The sequence below is a fragment of the Lemur catta genome, chromosome 7 (genome assembly GCF_020740605.2).
Source record: "Lemur catta isolate mLemCat1 chromosome 7, mLemCat1.pri, whole genome shotgun sequence".
Taxonomy (NCBI): domain Eukaryota; kingdom Metazoa; phylum Chordata; class Mammalia; order Primates; family Lemuridae; genus Lemur; species Lemur catta.
This window is the reverse complement of record NC_059134.1, coordinates 55,932,121-55,959,211: the sequence shown is the minus strand read 5'-3', so window position 1 is coordinate 55,959,211 and position 27,091 is coordinate 55,932,121. Positions and strand designations below refer to the sequence as shown.

At 45.1% G+C, this 27,091-nt stretch overlaps 2 protein-coding genes across 3 annotated transcripts in view; both read left to right on the top strand.

Moving 5' to 3' along the window:
* ACER3 (alkaline ceramidase 3) overlaps positions 1 to 3,059 on the top strand; it is a 127,177-nt gene extending 124,118 nt beyond the window's left edge. For both annotated transcript variants that reach the window (XM_045557301.1, XM_045557302.1), the window contains exons 10-11: positions 1,937 to 1,982; positions 2,487 to 3,059. In XM_045557301.1, the coding sequence (XP_045413257.1) occupies positions 1,937 to 1,982; positions 2,487 to 2,540 (100 nt within the window). In that variant the 3' untranslated portion in view covers positions 2,541 to 3,059. The remainder of the gene's footprint in view (positions 1 to 1,936; positions 1,983 to 2,486) is intronic.
* Positions 3,060 to 14,882: 11,823 nt separating this feature from the next.
* On the top strand, positions 14,883 to 19,580 carry B3GNT6 (UDP-GlcNAc:betaGal beta-1,3-N-acetylglucosaminyltransferase 6). Its single transcript, XM_045557300.1, has 2 exons — positions 14,883 to 15,175; positions 18,303 to 19,580. The coding sequence occupies exon 2, from the start codon at positions 18,303 to 18,305 to the stop codon at positions 19,440 to 19,442; it is 1,140 nt and encodes a 379-aa protein (XP_045413256.1). The 5' UTR covers positions 14,883 to 15,175; the 3' UTR covers positions 19,443 to 19,580.
* Positions 19,581 to 27,091: the final 7,511 nt, after the last annotated feature.

The window sequence follows — 27,091 nt, the reverse complement described above, 5'->3', positions numbered from 1 at the left end:
CTTATATGCAAAACAGGATTAATAATACCCATCTACTCAGAATAATTTAAGAATGAAATGTGTCTTGGTCCAATGCCTCTCCCCACATTGTAGGTACTTAAACAGTTGGGAGTGGTAGAGGTAACAGCAAGGATTGAATCCTAGGCATCTCTGCCCCAGTTCATGACTCTTTCCTGAAGAGAAAGAAAAAGGTCACAACTTTATTTTAGAGATTAACATCTGAAAAACTGTTAAAGTAAGATTGTATTTTAAGACAGTGGACTATTCTTAATAAAATAATGTTTGATGCTCCTCTTACAGTTCATTTTGGATACAGTAAAGTGGCATTATAGCCACATTGAATTACACAAATTTACCTCTCATGATTTTTCACCTTTTCTTTCTCTTGTTTAAAATACAGGTTGAGTATCCCTTATCCGAAACGCTTGGGACCAGAAGTGTTTCAGATTTCAGATTTTTTTGGGGGGGTCTGGAATATTTGCACATATATAATGTGATATCTTGGGGATGGGACCCAAATCTAAACACGAAGTTCATTTATGTTTTATATGCACCTTATCCACATAGCCTAGAGGTAATTTTATACAATATTTTTAATAATTTTGTGCATGAAACAAAATCTGTGTACATTGAACCATCAGAAAGCAAAGGTGTCACTATCTTGCCACCCATGTGGATAATCTGTGATTGTTTGACATCACCGTCATCCCTGATTCTGAATTTACATGCTACCAATAAGCAATCATTTTCTTATACTTATTCACACATAAGTATTTAACAGTAAAAAATATGACATACCATTAATGCAGTGAAAAAATAATGTGTACAGGATATCTAAGCAGCACAGTAGCACCACCAGAATACCTGTATCACCTGTTAAACAGCAGCAAAAACAAACAATGGTAGGCTTTCTCCACCTACAATGCTGTGTTTTGATTAAAAGGTTATTGTACACTGTATTTTTTTTTTTAGGTGATAACATCAGAAGAAGTTGAGGGACCAGGAATTGAGTCCCTAGGGACAAGGAGGCATTCTGCTGGATGGCTTTTTAAAATGTTTCCTTCAGAGTCATCTGCCTCACTAACAATGGTTTATAAATCAAAGAAGTGTCTCTGATTTTATAAATTGACATCATCTCATTCTATCATGAATGCACACTGCTCTAGCCCTTCAATAAGTATTTTGACTACAACCCGTTACATGAGGTCAGATGTGGAATTTTCCATTTTGGGCATCATGTCAACACTGAAAAAGTTTCAGATTCTGGATTTCAGATTAGGGATGCTCAACCTGTACTATAAAATTATGTTTTGCATATGTATGCACGATATACTGTATATTACTATTCAAATACATTTAAATAGTGTACTATACATGAAAGTATGTATGCTGTATGATGTGGACAGTTTAGTGAATTTTTCTGGGATAAATTCAACTATATTTTGCTATATGCACTGATTTTAGAATTTGATTTCACCTCCAGAGGTGACTGACTGTAAAGGATCCTATGAGGGAAACTTGGTTTTCTTGCTGGTTATCTCATACTACCTGTATCTCATACTACCTGTATTTAATCCTTGTAGAGCTGATATACCCATTTTTAAAATATTCTAACTCTAATCCTTACTGCCATATATCTTCAAAAATGGAAAAGCTAATTGTGATATGAATTATCTCAAGCATTAGCAGAATACTCACTAGTAAACTACAAACATCTTGAGGTCACAGTCTATGAGGTGATGATTCACTTAGCAGCTTGCCAAGTATTTTGCATCAAGTTGGTACTCAAAAAAATGGTTGATGAATGAATATAGGGTATACTTATGTTGTTTTTTCTTTGTCTGTACAGAGGCACTATGGTTAAATTTGTCACTAAGCCAGTTTGCATGAATTAAAAATTATTCTGAAGCGCTTTCCCCTCCCACTTTTCTTTCAGTTTATATACAAGAACACTTTATCTGAAATACAGGCCAAAAGTGAAGGTAAGTCCACTTCCTAGGTCCTGTGTGTATCTGTGTGCTGGGGGCGGTATCAGGAGGATAAGATAGAGGTGAAAGAAGAAGAAAGGGGGCTGTGGAGAAGTAATGGAGTGACCACAGACTTTGCAACAGGAGGCATTGAATCTAAAGTCTTCCATTTACTACTGCATGTTCTTGGACAAGTCTCTTCTCTTTAAGCCCTGGTTTCTTCCACAGTAAAATGGAGTTGTTAATGTAGCTACATTGCAGAGTTGTTTTAAGGAACAGAAATGATTTATATGCCCACCTCCATCCTTGACAAAGTAGCAGTTTAATACATTTAAAGAAATTAAATAAAAATACTTTCTGAGATCTGGTACAAGTCTAGAAGGAATATGCTGTGCTCAGGCTACTAATACCAGGACAATAGTCACAGCCCCCTGGATTCTCTGTCATTCTTTTTCAGGGATAACATAACATGGAATACTTTTACCTTCTTTCATTTTGTCCTAACTTATTTCCAAACAGTTTCTCTTCGGAATCTGGCCAGTGATCCTGTTTGAGCCTCTCAGGAAGCACTGATGAATTATTCCACCAAGAAAACAAAAAAAACACCTGCCACTGGCCTGGCAGTATAAATAAGGAAATCCTTAAATATATCATGACCATCACAGCAGAGGAAGGACATTCTGACTAATGCTGCCAGCCACATAGAGAATGAGGAATGGGGCCTGTTGGGTATTTAGCTCATGGCTTTATTTCATTTGTCCTCCTCCTCCTCTTCCTCCTCTCACCCTAAGATGTTTATAAAGAAACAGATATGATATACATGTATATACTCAAATGCTGAAAAAATTGGGCTTTTCTTAACAGGTTAACCGTTTGTGCTGGTTGTAGGAAATTAACCTTTTTCTCTTTTTTAACAAGGGTTGCATGTGAATTATACCTTTCTTAATATTTGATTAAATAATAAAAATGGTCAGCTAGGGAGTGGCAAAACCCTGTATCAGGATGGTGAGCTGTGAGCCAGCACTTAGCTGTGTCAGCTTTGATTTATATTGTTTTCATATTAACCTCATAGATGGTTTTCCAAGGTAAAAACAAAGCTAGCTATGAGATTCTGTGTAGTTCTTCACTGTCTGACCCAATGCTAGTCAGAGTGTCCATCCAGCAAGCTCAGACCTGCCACTGGGTCCTATACTTGTCATATGCCAGGATTTATGGTGGTCTCTGGGATATGGGATATCCGTGTATGGCCACAGCCAGTCAGAGTGATCTGTAACCTACAAGGTCATCCTGTAACCTTTCTGAAGCTCCATGAGGACACCTATAGAATGCTGAACCTTCAGCCAGCTAAAGGTGGTTGCTCTGTTTCCTTTGATCTTTGTAGATCTTTATTTTGTCACCTTTTTTATAGCTAGACAAACATGATTGGTAGTCTAGACTACCCATATTCCATCCTTCTAGCATAACTTATTTGAAGTTATCAGAGAATGTCATTATACTCTGATTTTTTAATGCAGTATTTTCCAGTTCTCAAAGAGGCTACGGTTATGCCCAGGGTAGTATGTCAGATTAACTACAGCTACAAGGATCAGTATCCTATTTGCATAAAGCTTATTAATACTTGCCCCTTCATTTTTTTTTTTTTCTGAAGGAACTAGATATAAGGGTTGAGAATAGCTGTAACTAACTTGTAACTTCCAGAACCACAAAAATTAAGGTGCTAAGAAATGGCAGTAAAATCTCATCTTAAGACAGCTAATTCTATTTTGCATTTGAATACATAACAGATTAAATCACTTTTCACAAACATAACACCTGCCTGACATAAAAACCTGATTTGACTCCTTTGCTCATTTATTACCATATTTGTAGTGCTGTACTATTTAGCATTTTTATAACTTTTTTCTGCTTTATAAATTGTAAAAGGCAGATTGTTTTTACTACATGGCGACATTACTCAAGATTAAATACTGAACTACAGCTTCAAAAGGAAAATCATTTTTTCCTTATGCAAAGGTGGTAAACATTTCTGTCATTTTTCCAGTATTCAGTAAGTAGCCTTTGTACAAATTTAAAACCAAAAAATATTTTGTTGTTTTTCTGCACCTGCTGGCCTTAGTTTTAGTCAAAGTACTATTTTCTTTCCCTTAGTGTGCCAATATGCCATTAGGCTGATCCTTTCACCTACTTTTATGATCCTCCACCAAGAAAAACACTTTGCCAAAGCATTAATCTAAGAGAACCTGGTTCTGCCTTAGGTAGGCATAAAACAGTTCCAGCACACAGCCTATAAGACTATTCTTTCTTTTGCCCCAAGATTCTGACTTCTGGCTACATTTCACCTGCAGCTACCTGGGCTAGCAACCATTGTACATTTTTTAATTCATTTGTTTCATACTATTATCTTTTTGTACTGTTCAGTCAGATATACTTCTGCATAAAGAATCTATATACAGTATAGGAACAAAGGCACATCATTCATGACAATGCTGCTAAATATTGTAAGACTGAGGTTCTACAGTGTTGAAGTCAGATTAAAGGTACAGGAGCATACCCTGATAGCGTGGCCATTTAGAGCAATTTGCTGAATAAGCATTCAGCTACCACCACCAGTGGTCACCTGTTGAATAAGGTTGTTGAGCACCTCACTGGAGAGTCATTTGCACCCCAGGGTGACCTGTAAGACTGTGGCAAATGCTTCACAGACCCTTGTTTCTGTTGTGAGAACAGACAGCATGAAAGCTCGGCATGGAACATTTTAGATGTGTTGAAACAGAAAGCTGAGAGGAAAGCCAGGCTCTTTGATTTTCCAAGTCAGCTGTGCCTCAGGCATGGCTTTCTTTTTAGCAACTAAGTAACACACTCAAGACTTCTATCTGTGACACACTGTATGGAAATCACTGGTGACCTATAGGATATTGCTAAATCTTTATTTCAATAGCTTTATTTTTTCCTTCTAGGATTCTGGGTGGACATTACAGGGTTGGATTCCTACCCACATTCCGTTTTTCTTGGAAAACTTCATGTTAACTAGAGTGTACAAAAAGCCTATTTCCTGCTGTGCAAATAATGGTTTGTTTGCATATCACCTGATATGAAAGGTGCTCATCTGTGAGCCCTATAGCAAATTATATTTTAGAAAATACTACTTTGTGAGTATGTGAAAGAAGCAATTTGCTTATACATTTGAATATCCCTCTTTTGTCATTATTCTCAGTCTGGAAAACTGATAGCAATTTGACTTTTTTTTCTTTCTAAAGGAAAACTAGGTGAAAGCTGGTTGTTGATCTGGTCACTGTACCAGCCCCCTCACCACCTTGGGGCTTTTGTGAAACATCCCCACCACCTGACATGATCTTTTTTATCTTTATGATATTATATACATTGATGATTAACAGGAGAAACATTCGTTTTTTAATAATCTACAAATGAGAACCCAAATGGTGGTATTTGGTTTGACAGAATTAAATCAAATATTATGGTTTACCCATAATGCAGAATTCTAGGACAGTTAATTTGGGCTTTCCTTACCCTAAGAGGGTTTTTCTTATAATAAGGAAAAGAGATATGTAAGTCAAATAAAGTTAAGAGACCAAAAACTTCAGGTATACAATATATGAAAATCTTTAAATGCTTATAAAAATTAAGTTCTATTATAATGCCAGCCAATTCTGAATTTAGCCAATGCCCCTGAAAGTGTCTAATAATTTAGTTTAAGGTTTTCTTATGAGTCTTGTGAGTTCCATATTACTTTGCTCTTGAAAACAATTTGTTGCTAAATTTGACAGTTTTACCTACCAACTCCATGTTTACATGACATGAAATTCTTTTGAACCTGTGGTTTATGATGTGCTGCTGGATAAGCATTTATGTAAAACTGATGTTTCAAAGAGAACCAGTTATAATTGGAATTCACAACTGTGTGGCTATTTGCAGATCTACCTCTGTCTTACATTTTGCGTCATATCAATGCTATGATATAATTAGTTTGATCACTTTGTCTTGTCTTTCAGTGTCTAAAATTATAGCTTATTTACTATGCTCTAACTGTTTGAAAATAACTAAAATTTGCTTAAAAGTAGTTAAACATCTTTATGGAAGGACCTGTAAAATGAAAAAAAAAAGGAATCATGTCATCATGATCCATCCAACTGGAAAATTTCAGTGCTTTTTTTAAACTGTTGCACTTCCTTTAAGAATAAGGAAACACTCCCTTTTTTTTCAATGTCTAACTACATAATTGCTACATAGGGAGAGTTGCTATTGTCGCTGAGGTCCTTGTGAACATGCCACTGGACTTAACCATTTCTCCAAAATTGCCATCCCAGTCAGCTTCATATACCCAGATATGGGTACTGCTTCACTTGAAGTGCAAACTGAAGACTCTGACTTTGGACTATAAACTTTTGCCTTGGGTATGAAACCTTGACATTGGTAAAAGAAAAGTGGAAATTGTAAGGGATAACAAGCTTCACCAAGGCATAGTCCTTTCTCTGATAGGCAATCAGTGCTGCTAAGAAGAGAAGTCACTAAAGAATTTAAGTAGTATTGTCAGCTACAGAATTTCTGCTGTTGTTGGTACACATTCAGCCATTTGGAGTAAAAGCTAAGCAGTACTGACCACCCATTTCAATGCACTTTAAATTTCTAATGTTGTTTCTCAAGATCTTAATCTATCACTGCATCTGCAAATTACTACCTGTTTTGATTGGCAACTAGTGTAGAAAATGTTGATCACAAGAATATTTCATACTAGAAAACCCTAAAACCCAAATCAAGAAATTAAATTACAGGCCTGCAAGTGGCCTAAAATTCCCTCACTTTGTTTAGTTACAAATTTGTCAATATTTTACCACCAACCACACGTCACACTGTGCTCTGCTTACAGTTCCTTTTCCACTCTTATTAACAAGACTGCCTCATTGCTTTAAAGAGCACAGTGTTGATACTTGAACTAAATTTAGTCATTGGTGGGCCAGGTGTGGTGGTTCATGCCTATAATCTCAGCACATTGGGAGGCCAAGGTGGGAGAATCCCTCAAGGCCAGGAATTCAAGACCAGCTTGGGCGACATAGCAAGACACTCCTCCCCTGCCCCCATCTCTACAGAAAGTAAAAAAATTAGCCAGGTGTAATGGCATATGCCTGCAGTCCTAGCTATTTGGGAGTCTGAGACAGGAGGATCACTTGAGCCCATGAGTTTGAGGCTGCAGTGAGCTATGATCGCATCACTCCAGCCTGGGCAACAGAGTGAGACCCTGTCTCTAAAATAAATAAATAAATTTACTCATTGGTAACTTAAATAGTCACAAAATTTTCATAAGCTTCTGAAACTTTTCTGGTCAGATCCGCAGATCAACACTTTCAAACTCAGTTTGTAGACTTAACTCTTCAGATTGCAGCAAGACATATTTACTAAATAAATCTTTAAACATATAAATATGGTTCCCTATAAATATTCATTCTGAGATCATCTGTGCCTAAGAGAAAATGATCAAAATGTGTTATATCAAAGGACTCTAGACCAGGGGTTGGCAAACTATAGCCCATGGGCCAAATACAGTCCGCAGTTGTATAGCCTACAAGGTAAAAATTGTTTTTACATTGTAAAAGCATTTTTTAAACAAACAGAGAAGAAGAATATGTGACAGAAGCCATATGTTGCCTGCAAAGCCTAAAATGCTTACTCCCTGGCTCAGGACTTTGCCTCCCCTGCTCTAGACCATCCTCGGAGGAGTCCCATAATCAAAGTATAGTGGTACTGTCCAACTGCACTTCCAGCAAGATGATGCTAATGTGTATTTGTCAGAATGAAAATGTTTATATATGTAAGACATCTCTTTATTGAATGTAATCAGAGGATTTGTGTTTAATATTTACACTGTAAAATTACTTTTTCATACTAGTTTTACTGTATTGGCAGCAGCCTCCTGCAAAGTGCCTAAATCTTTGAGAAAAATTACTATGAGCAAAGTCCATGATTTTGTTTTCAATATAAAAGGAATTCCATTCTCTACTGTAAAATCCAAAACTGCTAGTTCCATTCAGCTTTTGAGTTGATTTCCAGAAAGTTGATATCTTTCGACCATTCTTATCTCATGTCATAATACCACATGGTAGTTGTCAAGGACCTACATGGTTGGCTACAAAGTCCTTTCCATAATTAGTCCTGACTTCTTTCTGGCTCTTCTTTTTAGAGCTAAATTATTCAGAACAATGAACAAGTGAGTCTATTTTAAGAAACAGAGACTATTATCTATTTTTGTTGAATGTACTGATTGGGCATTGTTTATTATAAAGCATTTCTATACTTTTAATATTTGAGTCATTTACCAATGTGACCAACAGATAAACTGTTCAAGCTAGTATAATGTTCCCTATTTTCATATTTGTTGCAGATGTGTGTCATAGTAGCAATTATTTAATAAACGTAAAGATTATATGAATCTTTACAAGGAACTAACCGTTTTCAGGTAATCTCAGATCTGCATATTCACTTTTTCCATTTGGTTTGCCAATGCCACATCATTTTTCTAAAAATAGGAGGATGAAGTATTTTTATCTAATCTGCTATAATCTAGGCTATATTTCAGCATTCATTATCTCTCATAGGTGAAAGTATTAAATGATATTATTTTGAATAAGACTTCTGGCAATGTTTTATCCCTGATTTGTATTTTAAAAATCTATATATAAAGGCAGGACCACCATGTAAAGTTGTACAGTTTGTACGATACACAAAGGTACCCAGTTGAGGGTGGGGGATGAGTAGGGGCTGAAATCTAGCCTGTGCTGAGCTTGCCAAGATACATACCTTGGTAGGGTTGCATCTCAGAGGACGTACTTTCTTCTAGTTTGCTTACGGGGGCAGCATAGGCAGAAGTGATCCTGTCCATGGGAAGGATATGCAGTAATTATGCTGGGATGACTTTGTCATTAGACTCCTGGTGCTATCCTGCAGTACCTTTCTACTCCAAGCCTTAGTAAGTTACAAGGCTAAAAGCTAATAACTTTTCAATTAAACATTTATGATCTATAAGTACACAGTATCTTCAACTTAAGAAGCTCTGGAATAAACACATGAACCTTCCAGCTTCACAAAATGAAGAGGGACAGATCAGGAACAGAAAAAACGGTATTGCATAAGCCACGTGTGTCTACGGTTTCTATCTTTGACAATGGTCAAAGTGCCATTTGTAAAACAAATTGGAATTTCCCCACAACTCACCTAGTTTGTCAAACCACAGCTTTTCAAATGTTAGCTTTCTTAGCCAAGCCTGCTGGAATGGGTAGTTTCAGTAATTGCCCACCATATGGTTGATTCTTTAACTAGTCCCTCCTTTGTGTGTCAGGGAGGGGCAGCCTTGCTTGGATCAACAGATGGATGCTGGCAAGGGGTGAACCATGAACCTCTGGCAGAACACAAAAGGAAATATGCAAAGCAATTTGGGGTGTGCTTTGTGAAGGAGATGACTGAAAAGAAGTTGGGATTGCTTTGATTCCACCCTGAACAGTACATACCTTTCTAAAGGCTCCCTGCCACACACATACCCTTACATCAGGCATCCATCATTTGATTTAGCCAACTTTGTAAACTTACTCTGGGGGTCATCTCTAGCCTGGTCTGAGGTGGTGACATTTTCAGCTCTTTTTTTCTTTCTTCAGCCCTGGACTGAAATGCAGTCTACCTAGAATGGGTTTGCCTAGGTGAGAGAAAGCAGGACTTGTCTCACTTGGTAGGGTGGCCTATTCCCAAAGTAGGGCTTAATCCTCAAAGCAAAATGTGGAAAAAACAGAAAAAGAGAAAAGAGATTCATTTCCTGAGCCTTACTATGTGGGGACCATATGGCACTGTGCCATCCAGTCAACGAACTGGGATGCTGTGTCTGTTTTAGTTGCTAGGAGAACAAAACAGACCTGCCCTCATGGCACTTACAATCTAGTGTCTAACAAATAATTGTGCCAATTACATTTGGGATGAGTGTCATGAGGAAGGGCATAGAGAGCTCTTGGAGTTTACGCCAGGGAGCTGGAGTAGGGAAGACATTGAAGATGAACATCCACGTCAAGACCTGAAGGAGGAGAGGTATGAAGAAGGGGAAAATGCAGTTAAAAGCAGGGAGAGCAAGAGGTGAGTGTCTGGAAAGACGCAGGAATTGCCATCCTAAGAATTTGAATTGGGGAAACTCTGGAAATGGTGGAGAATGGATTAAAAGAAGCCAGTGTAGATACAGGGATACCAGAGAGGGACAGTGTAGTCTGAGTGAGAGATGATGGTGGATAGTGGCAATGGAGATAGAAATTCAAATGTATCAGAGTTATATGCGAAGAAGATTTGGAGATAGAGTAAGTTTGAGATTCGTTGAGTTTGTCGTCTGTGTGAGACATCTTAAGGACAATGTGGATCTGAAGATCTGGGCTGAAGATACAAATTTAAGAATCATGGACATATTAATTGAAATGGGAGTGAAGGAGATCACGGAAGAAAAGAGGGTCTCAGACTGAGTCCTAGAAACCAAACCATTTAAGGTTTAGGTAGAGGCATTCTGAAAAACAAAGTCACCTCAAACCAAAGAGAATCATCAGTTTCTTGGAAAGGAAGCGTGGGTGATGGCCTGGGGTCTAGTTGGTCAGGGTCTGTGGATGCCAGTGGCTGGGCTGGGTACAGCTGTGGCTATCAGCAGAGTTAGCTATGTGCATGAAGGGCATGGGGAAGTAACGCTGCCGTGACACTGCATTGAGCCAGCAGCCTCCAAGGTGGAACCCACTGGCATTAATCCTGACAGGTTACTCACCCTTAGATGTGTTATTTCCTCTTTGGGTGTCTGAAAACCTAGCTTCAGGATCCTGGCCCTCCACTGAAAAGCTGTGTGGTTATGGCCAAGTCACTTAACTAAATTTTGGATTCTACATCTGTAAAACGAAGGATTGTCTTAAGGATTAGCACTATGGTGAAGAGGAAATCTAATTATAATAGTTTCTGAACAATATCCTTCCAAGAGTACCTGGCCTGGGCCTGCCAGGGGCACCTCAAAACTGTACAAATGGGAAGAGTCAGCCCTTTTCCCGATCTCTCACTGAGCAGGACAACCTGGAACAAGGGACCATCCAACCTTCCTCTTCCTCCTCCCTGGTCGTCAGGTGCTGGCCTGTGCCTACAGAACCTTTTTGTCTTGGAGGTGGAGACAGATTCTTCTGCCTTATCCCACCCCAGTGTTTCCCACTAGGGTGTGGTAGAACAGGCACTGAACTGAGACTTTTTGCACTAGATTGAAACACCCATCGATTATAAAGGAGTTAGGATGCCCTAATTCCACCTCTGAACAGAACACACCTTTCCAAAGCCATGGTGCCACACATACCCACTATGTACATCTCACTAACTAGAGAGGTGATAGCTCTCTGGCTGAATGTCTGTTCATTTTACTCCAATAATCTTACCCTCTTTTAACTTTCTCCCTGCTTCAATTCATTTCCAGATTTCCCAGAAGACATATGCCAGTGAGTCTTTTGGCTTCCCGCATCCTCTAGACACATCTCACCATCCCCAGCTAAAACCTACACTCTGCCCCTCCCCTTCTTTCCCCCTTCCTCCCACCATTCTCTTCCCCCATCATCCTTACCCCTCTTCTCTCATCCAGACCCTCCCCAAGGCCCCTCTAAAATTATTAAGAAGGACAAGGAGCCTGAGGGGTGAACATTCTCATAGAAAATCCACTAAGTCACCAAGCTGTGAGGAGGCTGTTCTGAAGGAAACCTGAGTTTCTTTATCAGCTTATCCCATTGCTATTGTCTCCAGCAGCCACCAGCTAAGTTGATAGAGAAACTCAAAACAGTTTCATTGCAAACAATTAGTGTAGCTGGCAGGAATGAGGTTGTGGCTTGGACACAATCTCAATGTCTGTCTGCTGTGAATGGCTTACTAACTTTGTGTCCCAGACAGCTAACCCAGTCTGGGACAGCACTGGTGCCTGCTGGCGTTGGTTCACACTGCTTTGTGCCACTGCTTACAGCTGTTTTAAGTGTTGCCTTGGGGAGTCACCTGAAATTATTGGGGCTGTAGATGATCTCTGAGCTGCCCTTCCTGGGATTGCAAGGACCCTAAGCTGTGGGCCACTATTTGAGGATGTGTTGGCCCTTGAGCCAGGTATACCGTTCTGGTGACCTGGGGTCTCAACAGTGGCCAAGACTTTGTTGGCTATAAATGATGTCCAGCCAGAGTGAGCCGGCCAGGACAGCAGACCTCTGCCTCCATCTCACTGGGGATAGAGATGCGTGTTACCAGGCTCCAGGGGAGCAGCAATTCCCCCTTAGTAACAGTCATACAACACTGGGCTCGTCATGTCTATGAGTGCAGCCAGGGGAAAGGGTCAGAGTGCCTAGCCCTAACCCATGGCAGGGTAACTTCACCTGAGTCCACGTGGTGCCGCACAAGAGTACATGCTGCTGGGGCAAGTGCCTCCTTTGTTGCTGCATTCCTTGTTCCCATTGCTCCTCACTCCTCGCCCCTACCTCCACTCCTACCCCTCAGAGGTCCATTAGGATACCCTGGAAAGGAAAGTGGCTGCCAGCAAAGCTGGTATGCACAGAGGCCAGCCCCCAATTTTTTCCCCCTGTAACAGTTTGTAAGGTCAAAACAACAGGGGGCTACTTGATACCACCAGGAGCTTGTCAAGTAAAGATTCAGAAAGGGGAAAAAAGATACATACAGGGCTATCTGGAAAGTTGGAAAATATCCAGCCATGTAACCATTCTTGTTATATGAACAATGGCTGAATACTTTCTGGACAGCCTCAGAATACTTTCTGGACAGCCTCTGTGTGTGTGTGTGTGTATGTATGTATTTAGCTATCTAGAAATGCAAACCATTCTAAATATTTTACTTAAAAGAAAAACAAAAACGGAAAACCAGACTGATTATCTTGCAGTAGGGGCCATTCCAGAGAGAGAGGCTACTGCCTAGAGGCACTGGGCCCCTTTCCTCTTCCCTCTTTTCCTCTTATCAATTAGAGACTAGCCTAAAACCAAAAAAAAGGGGGGAGGGGGAAGACTGTCACTTTAGATGTCTTCAAATTCAAGGAAAAAAAAGAGGAACTTAAAACTCTAAAGACTGAGCAAATGCCGAATCTAGCAAACATAATGCTAGCCCTAGATCATTTACTGATTTATGAAAAAGTCCTAGATACAAGGGAGAATAAAAGGTAAATAAATTATATACACTATTTTAATACATATAATTAAATTATATAATAAATAGATAAATTGTGTATGTCATTTTTAATAATTTGATTCAACTGGAAATTCAAAATTCATATACTAATTTATATATTATATACTGAAGAATTTCTATAACAGATTAAAAAGAGCACTTTGTTGGCCTTTGTGCCTCTACAACATAGGTTCTAACTTTTTTTTTCCCCTTGAGACAGGATCTCACTCTGCCACCCAGTCACCCGGGCTGCAGTGCAGTAGTGTGATCATAGCTCACTGCTATAACTTCAAACTCCTGGGTTCAAGCGATCCTCTTGTCTCCGCTTCCTGAGTAGCTGGGACTACAGGCATGTGCCACCACACCTGGCTAATTTTTTTTTTTTTTTTTTTTTTTAGAGATGGATTCCCACTATCTTTCCCAGGCTAGTCTTAAACTCCTGACCTCTAGTGATCCTCCCACCTCAGCCCTGCAAAGTGCCCCAGCAGTGAGTGAGCCACTGTGCCCGGCTATAGGTTCTACCTTAACATTTGTTAAAATGTACTAATTGACAAAACTTAATCAATACTGTGGTTCAAATTATAATTGTACCTGGGGATCCCACTGATTTAAAAACTGTGCCCCTACAATCTTGAGAAAGTAACCAAACACAAACTTTTTTAAATGTGTATGCCTCAACTTTAACTATAGCCTTGCCTAAATTTCCCATAGTCACATACCCATTGCTGTAAAATATTCTATATTGGGCATAGATGATCTAACAAATAATAAATTAAAATTAAAGTAACCCTTCATCACTTACAGATTGGCTTGATAAAATGGGACTCCATGAACCCCTAGTTAAAATAGTTAATATGTTCCAATATAAGTTAAAGCAGGGCCTTCAAGATTAAAACTTATTATAATATATAAAACTTAAGTTAAAGGGGGATATTATCCCCACTGCTTCTTGATTTAATAGCCCAATTTTGCCTGTTCTCAAATCTGGAAAAAAAATATATAAAGGGGGCCGGGCGAGGTGGCTCACGCCTGTAATCCTAGCCCTCGGGGAGGCCAAGGGGGGTGGATCACTCGAGGTCAGGAGTTCGAGACCAGCCTGAGCGAGACCCTGTCTCTACTAAAAATAGAAATAAAAATTATCTGGACAGCTAAAAATATATATAGAAAAAATTAGCCAGGCATGGTGGCGCATGCGTGTAGTCCCAGCTACTCGGGAGGCTGAGGCAGTAGAATCGCTTAAGCCCATGAGTTTGAGGTTGCTGTGAGCTAGGCTGACGCCACGGCACTCACTCTAGTCCGGGCAACAAAGTGAGACTCTGTCTCAAAAAAATAAATAAATAAATATATATATATATATATATATACATATACATATATAAAGGGTACCCTATGATAGATTACTGCAACCCTAACACTGTGGTCTTCCATCCACTAGGGCTTCATACCTAATGCCTAATATTATTAAAAATTATACTTTTATTCAATCAATGACTGGTAAATATTTTGCTCTTATAGATTTGGCTAACCCCATTCTGTTCAGTGCCTGTTCCAACAGCCCCTCAGCTGCAGTTGGCCTCCACCTCTGAGGGGACACAATGCATCTTTCCAGGCTACTGATAGGGGACCGCCACATGAGGTTTGTCATCACATATCACACACAATCTTTGCAGACAAGGTCTTAATGACATCCACCTTCTCCAGGAGCACGGGTACAACATTACATTGAAGACATCCTCCTCCAAGAAGATTCCTTTGATACATGCATTAAGGACATGTGAGCTGAATCTTAAAGTGTAAACAGGCAGTCACTGTTGGCTAAGGAAGCTTGCACCTGCCCTCCTACTCTTCACCCCACCCCTAAGGATGTCATGGATTGGTCAGATGCAAGAATATTGAACTAAGCCACAGTCCTGGGTGTGGAACCTCAGTGTGTGAAACAAAGAGGTTAGAGGTTGGTCCCAGTCTGGGGATGGCTCCTGTTTCTTCTGTCTCAGGCACTTGAGGTAAGATGGGGGCTGGGCTTCTTCCTTTTGGGAGGGAGGTGCATTTTCTTCCTCTCATTGGAGTGCCAAGCAAGAAGCAGAGGGAGACCAGGGGAAAGGAACCAGGACAAAAGTTGCCCTTACTACACAGGTCCAGTGTAGCCCCAGGGGTTAGGGCTTCACAATGGGGGCTGGGGCCAAAGCACTAACAAGTAATAAAAGGTTCCCTCGCCTGCCATATCTGCTGTGCATATATTCCCCCAGGAATACTGTGAGGTGGTAGGGGCTGGTGGGTGACCCAGGGATCTGTGTTCCAGCCATCCCTGTCTTGGTGTTGAACCAGAGAAGGGAATAACCAAAGTAGTTCCTGGGAAAAGTAGTAAAGAAGTTGGGGCCGGGGTGGGGGTGGGGTATTGTAGGCAGAGTAAATAGCATTGGAAAGGCAAGCAATAAACGGGTACGTTAATACGTGTGGAACAGTAAACAGAAAGACTAGCAATTAGAGGATCACAAAGGAACTTTATACCATACTGTGTGAGAAGGCCAGACTTAATCCATACAAAGATGACATCCTGTATTAGCTAATTGCTAACGTCACTATGGTAATTACTTCATGCCAGGCACAGTTCTAAGTGCCTTACACGAATTAACTCTTATAATCCTGAGACACTGATACAAATAAGTTGCCCAAAGTCCCAAAAACAAGGAACCTAAGATTCAAAAGGGTTGAATAAGTGGCAGAGCTGTCCTCTTTTACCAACTTTGCTAGGCTGCAGTCGTGGCATCAGCACGGAGACAGGTTCTATTGACCTGGACTTACCAGGGGATGACCTAGAAGAAGTGGCGCTTGAGCTGAGACCTGAGAGACAAGGGATCAGGGCCAGCAGAGGCTGGGAAAACTTAAGGTGCAGGGGCTCCAGGGCGCCTAGAGGAGTGTTTTGAGAAACGGGGGCACCCAGCAAAAAGAACCACAGAGAGAATGCCCAAGGTTTCACAGCCAGTGAAAGCCCCCGGGCTGCGCAGTGCCACATCCAAGAAGAGAGCAGAGCAAGCTAGTGCCGCCTCAGCAACAGGGCCTGGCCCAACACCCTTTCCGTATTTTTATATCAAAAGTTGATCCAGGTTCAGTTGTATCAACGTAAATGCAAGTTTCTTTGAAGCAAGATTTATTGTTGCATTAAGACAGATTATTTTTCTTTCTAGAAATGATTTGGAGGGAGGAATGTTTTTTAATTTTTTTAAACTAGATTGATACGGCACATTAGCATTAACAAAATTATTTTCTTATCTCATTGAGAAGTGGTGTTATAACTTTATTTTTCAGATGAGGAAACTAAAACCTAGGGGGTTGACTAATGAAAGGAGCTGGGACTGAGGCCCCATTATTCAGACTCCAAATTCTATTTTTATTCATTGAAGACAAAATTTATTGTGGCCAGGCGTGGTGGCTCACACCTGTAATCCTAGCACTCTGGGAGACCCAGGTGGGAGGATGGCTTGAGGCCATGAGCCAAGGCACAGCCTCTGACTACCAAACCTCTTCCTACCTTGGGGACAGTGGCACTCTGGGGCAGATCTGAGGAGGAAGAGAGTTCAGGTTCATCCCAGGTGTCTGTGGACAGCCACAATGAGCTGTTAAGTAACAGGTGGCTGGTTGGACATGTGGCTCTGGAGCTTGGATGCCCTAATGGTGAAGGAGACCATTTTGGACAATGGTGAAATGAGTGTCTAAGAAAGAACCCTGGAGACTTTCCACTTTTTTTTTTTTTTTTTTTTTTTAAGATAGAATCTCACTGTGTCACCCCAGGCTAGAGTGCCATGGTATCAGCCTAGGTCACCACAACCTCAAACTCCTGGGCTCAGGAGATCCTCTTGCCTCAGCCTCCCGAGTAGCTGGGACTACAGGCACACACCATCATGCCCGGCTGATTTTTTTTCTATTTTTAGTAGAGACGGGGTCTCGCTCTTGCTCAGTCTAGACTCAAACTCCTGAGCAAGTGCGGTACAAATACGAGTTGCTGTTTCCATGGTTTCCTCTACAAACGCTGGTGATCTTCCTGCCTCAGCCTCCCAGAATGCTAGGATTACAGGCATGAGCCACCATGTCCCACCTACTTTCCATTATTTAAGGTTATCAGGGGGAATCGAGCAAAGAGAACTGAGAGATGTAGTCAAAGATGAAGGAAGAAAGCCAGGAGAGTGTGGAGTCTGTTTTAAGAAGGGAGTGGTTTGAGATGCAGGACCTGATGTGACTGAATTTAGCAGGGCACAGTTAAATACGGGAAAGGTGGTTTTGATCTGGGATTTGTCCTGGGAGGTCTTCATGAAAGCCAGGCTTGAGGTGCACCTAGGCAGGCTACATACAGGAGAGGGCCCGACCTTGCATATTTGCAGAACGGCAAACAATACCAGCAGTAGAATTAAGTGGAACTAGAGGATGCCAGGAAGGTCATAATATTTGTTTCATTCATTCACTGGCCAATTCACACTCATGTAATGCTCAGAACACCCCTGCAGAGTAGGAATTTACTAACCCTTTGTTACAGATGAGAACACTCAGACCCAGACAACTGAATTGACTTGTTCAGACAGTGCAGTTGGGAGGGGTGAAGCCGGAATGTCGACATGGCTCTCAGTGCAGTGCTGTCACCTCATGCTTCCTAGACTGTAGGGGAATATAGATCAGAGAGGATCCAGGCTAGGCAGAGAAGGAGAAGAGGGAACAAATAAGATGTGGAGGTGGATACAAGCCCAGGAGGGCGGGAGAGAGAGTTGGGGCTTCTGGGTGGGGCAACTGGGTGAACTTCAGTTGCATTTATCGGGTGGGAAAAGGAAGATATGGGTTCACCGGAAGACAGTGACTTGGACTTTGGCCATGATGGGTGCCGGTCCTAGGTGACATGCGGGCTGGGGAGTGGTGTCTGGAGGCAATGAGATGCATATCCGAAGGTCAGAGGAACAGTCCGGACTGTGGGAGGTCTGACATGCTTCAGTGTGATCTTGAATTTTGGTTCCTTTTTACCTCTTAACAGCAAAGTTGAGAAGGGGCTGGGGCTGGGTTCTGGGAGAGGCGTGATGAGGGAAGGGTAGCGTCCCGCTGATGTCAAAGAGGACTCCTGGCTCACCTCTACGTCACTTTCCCCCACAGATGGCTTTTCCCTACCGCAGGTCCATAAACCTCAAGACTCTGGCCTGCCTTCTGGTGGGCATGAGCTTCTTGGCACTGCAGCAGTGGCTCCTCCAAGCCCCGAGGTCCCAGCAGCAGGAGGAGAGGCGGGACGGCCCTACCGGTGCGCCCGCGGCCGCCACGCAGCCCGTGGTGCTCTACCCGGGACCCCAGTGTGCAGCCAACACCTCGGCGAACGCCGTGGCCGACTTCCAGCGGCTGCCCGCGCGGATCCAAGACTTCCTGCGCTACCGCCACTGCCGCCACTTCCCGCTGCTCTGGGACGCGCCGGCCAAGTGCGCGGGCGGCCGCGGCGTCTTCCTGCTGCTGGCCGTGAAGTCGTCGCCCGCGCACTACGAGCGACGCGAGCTCATCCGGCGCACGTGGGGGCAGGAGCGCAGCTACGGCGGGCGGCCCGTGCGCCGCCTCTTCCTGCTGGGCACCGCGGCGCCCGAGGACGCGGCGCGCGCCGAGCGGCTGGCGGCGCTGGTGGGGCTGGAGGCGCGCGAGCACGGCGACGTGCTGCAGTGGGCCTTCGCCGACACCTTCCTCAACCTCACGCTCAAGCACGTGCTCCTGCTCGACTGGCTGGCGGCGCGCTGCCCGCACGCGCGCTTCCTGCTCAGCGGCGACGACGACGTCTTCGTGCACACCGCCAACGTGGTCGGCTTCCTGCAGGCGCAGCCGCCCGACCGCCACCTCTTCACCGGGCAGCTCATGCACGGCTCCGTGCCCATCCGTGACAGCCGGAGCAAGTACTTCGTGCCGCCGCAGCTCTTCCCGGGACGGGCCTACCCGGTGTACTGCAGCGGGGGCGGCTTCCTCCTGTCCAGCGCCACGGCCCGCGCCCTGCGCACGGCCTCCCAGCACACGCCGCTCTTCCCCATCGACGACGCCTACATGGGCATGTGTCTGGAGCGCGCCGGCCTGGCGCCCAGCGGCCACGAAGGCATCCGGCCCTTCGGCGTGCAGCTGCCCGGCGCCCAGCAGCCCTCCTTCGACCCCTGCATGTACCGCGACCTGCTGCTTGTGCACCGCTTCGCGCCCTACGAGATGCTGCTCATGTGGAAGGCGCTGCACAACCCCGCACTGAGCTGTGGCCAGAGACACAGGGTCTCCTGAGGCCGGGTGGGCTGCTGGGTGGATGAGCGGCCTCAGCCCCCAGGCCGCACCACGTGAGGGTTTCCGTGCTGAGAACGCCTCTGTCCTGCTCTGGGTACCTTCTGTCCTGCCACCCAGCTATGTGCATCTGAACCCTGGCTGCGCATTGAAATCAGCCGGCGGGGTGGGGGTGGGGGGGGTGGGAACTACCTACGTACTGGCCCATCGCTGGAGGTTTTGGTTTTATAGGTCCGGGTAGCCCCAGACATGCAGGTATTTTTAAAATTCCTCAGGGAATTCTAATGTGCAGCGAGGCTTGAGGGCAGGGAATTCTAATGTGCAGCGAGGCTTGAGGGCCACTGAGCTAGGCAGGCCTGTTCCTCCTGGCAGACCCAGCTCCAATGCCCCCTTTACAAGCCGGGACACTTAGCTCCCTCGCTGCAGTCACTGTGCAGTGGAGCAAGTGCGGTACAAATACGAGTTGCCGTTTCCATGGTTTCCTCTACAAACGCTGGAGCCGGGGCTGGGCTGACAGTCATCAGATGGATCCCCTCCCAGAAGACAGCCGTCACTTGGGACGGAGGGGCATCTGGCAGCCTTCCTCCCACCACTGCCCACGGGACCCCTGTGAGGTCAAAATCCACACTGTGCCAAGTGGAAACCTGAGCCCCGGTCAGGACAGTGACTAATCCAGGGCCACGTGGGCATTCGCGGACAACACACCATTTGCAGTCCCCTCTACACTCACCCTGACCAAAGCTAGTGGCTGTTTGGGTCCTGCCCATGCACACCTGCCGGCCAGCACCCACTCCCAGGCAGCAAAGACAGGCTCCCTGCAGGGTCTGGGCCTCGGTGGCAGTCAGCCTTGGAGAACCAAGGTGGGGGCTGGCGGGGATGTGGAGGACAGTGCCGGGAAGCCTGTGGAGGCCAGCGTGTGGAGCTGTGTCTGGACGTGGGGGGATCTGAGACTGTGGTGGACAATGGTCAGGGAGTGTCAGGGGTGGCTGGAGCGTCTGCAGTGGACACTGACTGGGGCTCTGAGGACCAGACTGACCTCCAGCAGCTGCCAGTCATCTTGGCAAAGTAGGAAATCAAGGAAGCAGCTTAAGGGCAGGCAGAAATGTGTGTGACCAAGGTCCCGACCATGCAAGACAGATGAGAGGGTCTCAACTTCAAGGAGGAAGGAGGCTGGGCAAGGAGTCAGGAGACTGAGCAAATGCCTTTCCCTGCCTTCCGGACAAAGGCCAAACTCCTCAGGCAGCACTTGAGCTTCGTGCAGCCTGGCTTTTACCCGCCTCTCCATCCTCGTCCTCGCCATCCCTCCCCACTGTCGGACTCCACCCAGGCCAACCACCTGAAGCATTCCTGCTTTGTTGGGCTCTCTCCTGCCTCCGCGTCTTTGCACAAGCTCTGATCTGGTTACCTAAATGTCCCCCAACCACCACCACTGTTCTTGTCTCTTGTATCAGTTGGGATGCCTGTGATGGAGGCTGCTGGCTGGCCACCAAATCTGCTACTCCCCACCTTCTGAGCACGCACCTAGACTACATCGCCAGCCTCGCCCGCCCCGCCCCGCCCCGCCCCGCAGTTAGCTATGGCCATGTCAGGGGGCTGTCTCCAGTGGACTGGAGTGGACGTGAGGAGGACCACTCCTGGGCCCAGGCCCACCTGTGCTCACTTCCTCCTTCCCCTGGGCTGGAACGTGGATGCGCTTGTGACCCAGCTCCGACTTTGCAGGTGAGGACAACTCTCCAGGCCTAAGCCAGGGCTTCCCAACTATGGACATTTTGGATGGGGCAGTGCTTTGTTGTGGGGGCTGTCCTGTGCATTGTGGAATGTTTAGCAGCATCCCTGTCCTCTACCCACTAGATACGAGTGTCACACCCCAAAGAATGACACCCAAAAGCATTTCGAGGCATTGCCAAATTCATCCTGGTGAGAACCACTGGCCTAGAGGAGAGCAGGAAACTGGGGTTTCTGAGTTTCTGCACAGGGCAGAGCTGACCCGGGGTTGACTTGGAATGCTCAGCTCAGACTACTCGGGAGGATAGTAAACTTTTATGTTTTTTGAGCCTCTGTTTCTTTGTTATAGCAGCCTTGCCCTCCTGGCGTCTTAGTCAGTTTGGGCTGATACAATAAAAATACCATAAACTGGGCAGGTTATAAACAATAAACATTTATTTCTCACAGTTCTGGAGGCTGGGAAGTCCAAGGTCAAGGTCCCAGCAGATTCCGTGTCTGGCAAGGTCCCATTCCTCACCACCTTCTAGCTGTGTCTTCACATGGTGGAAAGGGCAAGTGAGCTCCCAAGGGCGGCGGCTTCTTCTTTTTTTTTAAGAGATGGGATCTCTGGCACCCAGACTGGAATGCAGTGGCATAATCATAGCTCACTGCAGCCTCGAACTCCTAAGTTCCAATGATCCTCCCACCTCAGCCTCCTGAGTACCTGGGGCTATAGTCCTACAGGTGACTACAGGCACTACCATGCCCAGCTAATTTTTTAAATTTTTTGTAGAGATGGGGGTCTTGCTAGGTTGCCCAGGCTGGTCTCCAACTCCTGGTCGCAAGCAATCCTCCGGCCTCAGCCTCCCAAAGTGCTGGAATTACAGGTGTGAGCCACCGTGCCAAGTCCCGAGGGCCTCTTTTGTAAGGGCACTAATCCCATTCATGAGGGTTCTGCCCTCATGAGCCAATCACCTTGAGGGATAGGATTTCAACATATGAATTTTGGGAAGCATAAACATTCAGGCCATAGCACTTAAGTAACCTAATGTGTCCACTCTGATCCCTTGTTTCTCCCCAACTAGAGTGGCTGCTCCCAGATTGCGGGGCCATGTCTGGTTTACATCAGGGCTGGCACAGGTTTACTCAGAAGGAACCACTGGCAAGTCCCGTCACTCCCACCCTGGGGACTTGAGAGGCCATCTCACCTCTCTGAGCCACTCTTCCCACAGTGATGATTGATCTGTGCCGGGGACCATGGAATCCTCTGTAAACCACATGGGAGGACATTGTCATACTGAATGCTTACTGTCAACTCTGGGAGGTGGAAGGAAGCAGGAGGCAGCAGAACCATCTAATGGACCTCTCTGCAGCCCTAGCCGTGGACCCCGAGTAGCCACAGCCACTTGTCCCTTGCTGGCCTTCCTTCTGAGCAGGCCATAGCAAATACTCCTAAATGCTTTAGGGGCAAATGAATGAGTGAGTGAGGGCCCATCTGTCCCAATGGTGTGGGATGTATCTGTAAGGACACTATTAGTTTGCTATTGCTGCTGTAACAAATTCCTAGAAAGTTGGTGATTTAAAACCACACCCATTTTTTAACCTACAGCTCCATCATCTAACACTGGTTTCACTGGGTTAAAATCAAGGTGTTGGCAGGACTTCGTTCCTTACTGGAGGCTCCAAAGGAGAATCCATTTCTTTGCCCTTTCCGGCTTCTAGAGGCCCCGTCAAGACCAGCAATGTTGCGTCTCTCTGTGCCTTGCTTCCATAGCCAAATCCCGGACTCTTCTACCTTCCCCTTCAACTTCTAAGGACCAGTGATTACCTTGGGCCCACCTGGGTAGTCCAGGATTACCTTCCCATCTTAAAGTCAGCTGATTAGCAACCTTCGTTCCATCTGCAACCTTATTTCCCTCTGTCGTGGAACCTAACGTCTTCAGAGGTTCCAGGGATGAGGATGCGGACCACTTTGGTGGCCATTATTGTGCCTACCACAGTGCCTGATAAACATATGTAGAATAAATGAATAATAATGATACAATGAACAAAAATGAATAGATGAACAAATGTGCTTCCTTCATACAGACCTCCCCAGTGTGGACTTTCATTCTGGATAATTAAACATCATTAATCCTGAATTCCCTGCCCCTAGCTGCCATTTGTCAAGTGCTTACCAGAGACAAGAAAACAAGAACGCTGAGGCCAGAATGTGGAGGTGTCCCCTGGAAAATCTGAATTGTGCTTTGATGCAATTTACTGTGTCACAAAAGCACTCAGGAAAGGGCTTTAACTTCCATTTCCCTGACAAGCAGGTGAATTATCCCCATTTTACTGGAAAAGAGATTAAGATTCAGGAACTTCACAGCTCAGAAAGGTCGGGAAGCCGCAGTTATGGATCTGCTGAATGACTCTGGGTCCTGGGAACTCCGCTTTGAAGATGGGTTGCTCGCGTGTCCAGGCCCAGGGAAGGCCGTTCAGCGCGCGCAGCCCTGGCACCATTTGGTGCCACCTGGCGGGTCACCGGCGCGGCCATGGCAAGGCGCGCGCCGATCCGCTCCTCGGCTGATGAGCCCCCCACGGCCGCCAGAGGGCGCGCCTCGCACGCGGCTCTCCCGCCCTGCACCCCGCACCCTGGACCCCTGATCCCGCGTCCCCGCATCCCCGCGAGCCAGTGCCCCCGACTCCCTTCGTGAGGCCAGCATGACTTTGATGTTCAAACCTCCCAAGGACCCCACGAACAGGGGAAATGATGCGCCTGTCTCATGAACCTAGATGCAAAAATCCTACACAAAAATGCTAGCAGACATTTGCAGTGACAGGTAAAAAGAATTTATCAGAACCCAGACGGGCTTATCCCAGAAATTCGAGATGAGTTTAACATTAGAAGACAATCAAAACATATGAATAAAGCAGGAAGGTCAATCAATGTTGTACATCAAGAGATACACAAGCCTCTCAGATACAGTGGGAAAAAGGTTCGATAAAATTCAACATCCGTTCATCATTTTAAAGAAAATGTTAGTAAAAGGTGAAAGCATTTGGAAGCATTTCGTTTGAGGTTAGGAACAAGATGAGATGTGCTCATTATCACCACTTTTGTTCCACATTGTTCAGAACTTGAGAGCAAAGCAAGATAAGATACGAAAACATAATGATTGGAAAAAAAGAAATAAAATTTTCAAAACCTCAGAAGTTTACAACCCTATGAGATGCAACTTCCCTTTCTTTAATAACTTAATGTCACCCTCCCCATCCTGAAATGGAATTCTTAGATAATATAATCTGTCCACAAACTACCTTCAAAAAGCCAATATAATGCTTTAATTGTAGCATAAAATATAAATAAAAGAAAAATACTTTAACATACAATAATGTGCATTTTGATGTGTAAATTCTAGGGAGAAAGAAAAGGAAAGGGAAGTTAGGAAGGAAAGAGAAAGAGAAAAAAAGTATCAAGTTTTCCAGATAGATTGAGAAAATGTGCAAAAATCAATTCAATTCTATATAGTAGTAACAAGCAGTCAGGAAAAGTCATTTTTTAAAGTGTCGATAGGCCAGGCGCAGTGGCTCGCACTTGTAATCCTAACACTCTGGATCACTTGAGCTCAGGAGTTCGAGACCAGCCTAAGCAAGAGTGAGACCCCGTCTCTACTAAAATTAGAAAAAATTAGCCAGGCGTGGTGGCACACACCTGTAGTCCCAGCTACTCAGGAGGCTGAGGCAGGAGGATTGCTTGAGCCCAGGAGTTTAAAGTTGCTGTGAGCTAGGCTGACACCACTGCACTGTAGCTGGGGCAGCAAAGCAAGACTCTGTCTCAAAAAAAAAAAAAAAATATAGGATCATGATATAAAATGTAATTCTAATTGCCATTGTGGTTTAAAAAAATGTCAGAAGCCTTGTAACAAGGTTGCCAGATTTAAAATCAACAGGCAAAAACCAACAGTGTTTCTCTACACCAGGCATAACCAATTAAAAAAATGTCATTTTTTAAAAAGATACCATTCATGACATCTGGATCTTACTTTCCCATGGTTCAGAAGGAAAGTGTGCATGTACATGAAAGAAGAGAGGAAGAAGAAAAACAAATACGGCAAAATAGGAACAGTGGATGAATCCAAGTGAAGCGCATAAAGATGTTCATCATTCTATTCTTTCAGCTTCTCTATGGGATGACATAGGAAAAACTAAAAGGCTGGGTGAAAATACCATTCACATAGAAACAAAAACTACAGAAGTATCTAGGAATTAAGTGACTGTATAAGACTTCCATGGAGGGGGAAAAAACTCTATTAAGGGCATAGACAATGATCTGAGTAAGAAGATAGTTCACGTTCTTGGTTAAAGCTGCATAACATTATATTAAATGAAGTCAGTGTGTCAAAGGGACCTCTGCACCCCCACGTTCGCTGCAGCCTTGCAGCAGCTGGGAGCTGGCAGCCACGTGGTCTACCCCTCTGGGAGCAGACGGGAAGCCGTGGGGGGAAACTCACTACACCCACGGCCCACTACACTGCAATTAGAAGCAACAGCTTCAACATCGTGCATAGTGGTAAGGAGGGACCTGAAACATAGCACTCAGTGCAAAAAGTAAGAAACAGAAGGAGATAAAATTACATTTATGTAAATAAACAAGACAGATCACCAAAGAACACATGCAAAAAGATGCACATTAAGTAACTCAGAATGGCTGCCTCGGGCAGGAGGAGAACAGGAATGGGGATAAGAGGGACTAGAGAGATGGAACCGGAGCGGGGCCGGGCACACGCTGAGACCACGGTGTGCCAAGGACCAAGGAGTGGGCCAGTCGGCCTCTGCACTGGGTCCCAGCCAGGCCGGGGGAGGCTGCTTCACTAAGTTCAAGGTCTGAGGCCTGGGGCGGGGAAGAACAGCAAGGGACAAGACAAGGGGTGAGGGGATATCCAGGCAGCAGGGACACAAGCGGCAGAGGAAGGGAAAGAAAGGTGGGATCCGGAGCAAGGTGGGCCCTGGAGCAGAGGTGGCTGGGAGGTCCTGGCCGGCCAGCCTGCAGCAGGACCACGGACCTCTGCCTGGGGTGATCGGGTGACCTCCCCTCCCCTCCTTACCTTGGCAGCCACATCCCACAGATGGGGGCACAGAACCCCATCCTCCAGGTCTCTCCATGGAGCATGTGGAAGCACTGTGGGCCCCTCCCATTGGATTCTTCCACAATGGGGTGGGGGCTCTGATACAAAGCTGCTAGGGGGCCGGGCTGGGAAAGCTGGTCACACTTATCACGCTGAGTGTATCGGGGGAAGTGGGTCACACTGATCCCACAGCTGCCGCCGAATGTGCAGGTGGAGACCACCCGGTAGACTCCTAGACCTGGTTCCTCAGGGTGAGGACAGCCCCTTGGTCCTTGCAGACACCTTCCCTTGCCCAAGGCTGGGCTGTGGGCCGCCAAAGCCAGGAGATCAGGAACCACTGCCTGCTTTGGAGGGTCAACTTTCTCTTTCCTCAGAGCTACAGGGAAAACTGCCAATCTCTGAGCTCAAATCAATGTTATAACAATTTCTTTAGAGATGGCCCCTTTCCACCCAGGGACAGTCATTTACAGAATAATTCTGTTGTGACACAGGCCATCTCCTCCCCCCAGCCTAGACTCAGCCTGCTTTTGAATAACAAACAGCTCCATTAATGTATTTTTCCCAACAGAAGAGCAATCTTTCCAGAAGATTAATTCTGGTGCTCCCAAGAACACAGCGATGACATCAGTTTTTAAAATGTCATCCTTGATTCTTTGCTCCTGCTCTCAAGAATTTGAATCAGTAGAGTAGGAGACTGGATTTGGATTTGAGCAAGTTCATTTGGCTGCTGAGGCAGAGGGATTGGAGGGGTGTGGGGAGCCCGGGGAATAGTGAGGAGGGAGTGGGGTGACCCCCTCCATGAGGGGGGGCGGCAGTCAGGGGCCCTGTGGGCCTGCAGCT

Bases quoted from the DNA above. Each gene is read 5' to 3' on its own strand.
- B3GNT6 (XM_045557300.1), top strand. From the start codon at position 18,303: ATGGCTTTTCCCTACCGCAGGTCCATAAACCTCAAGACTCTGGCCTGC.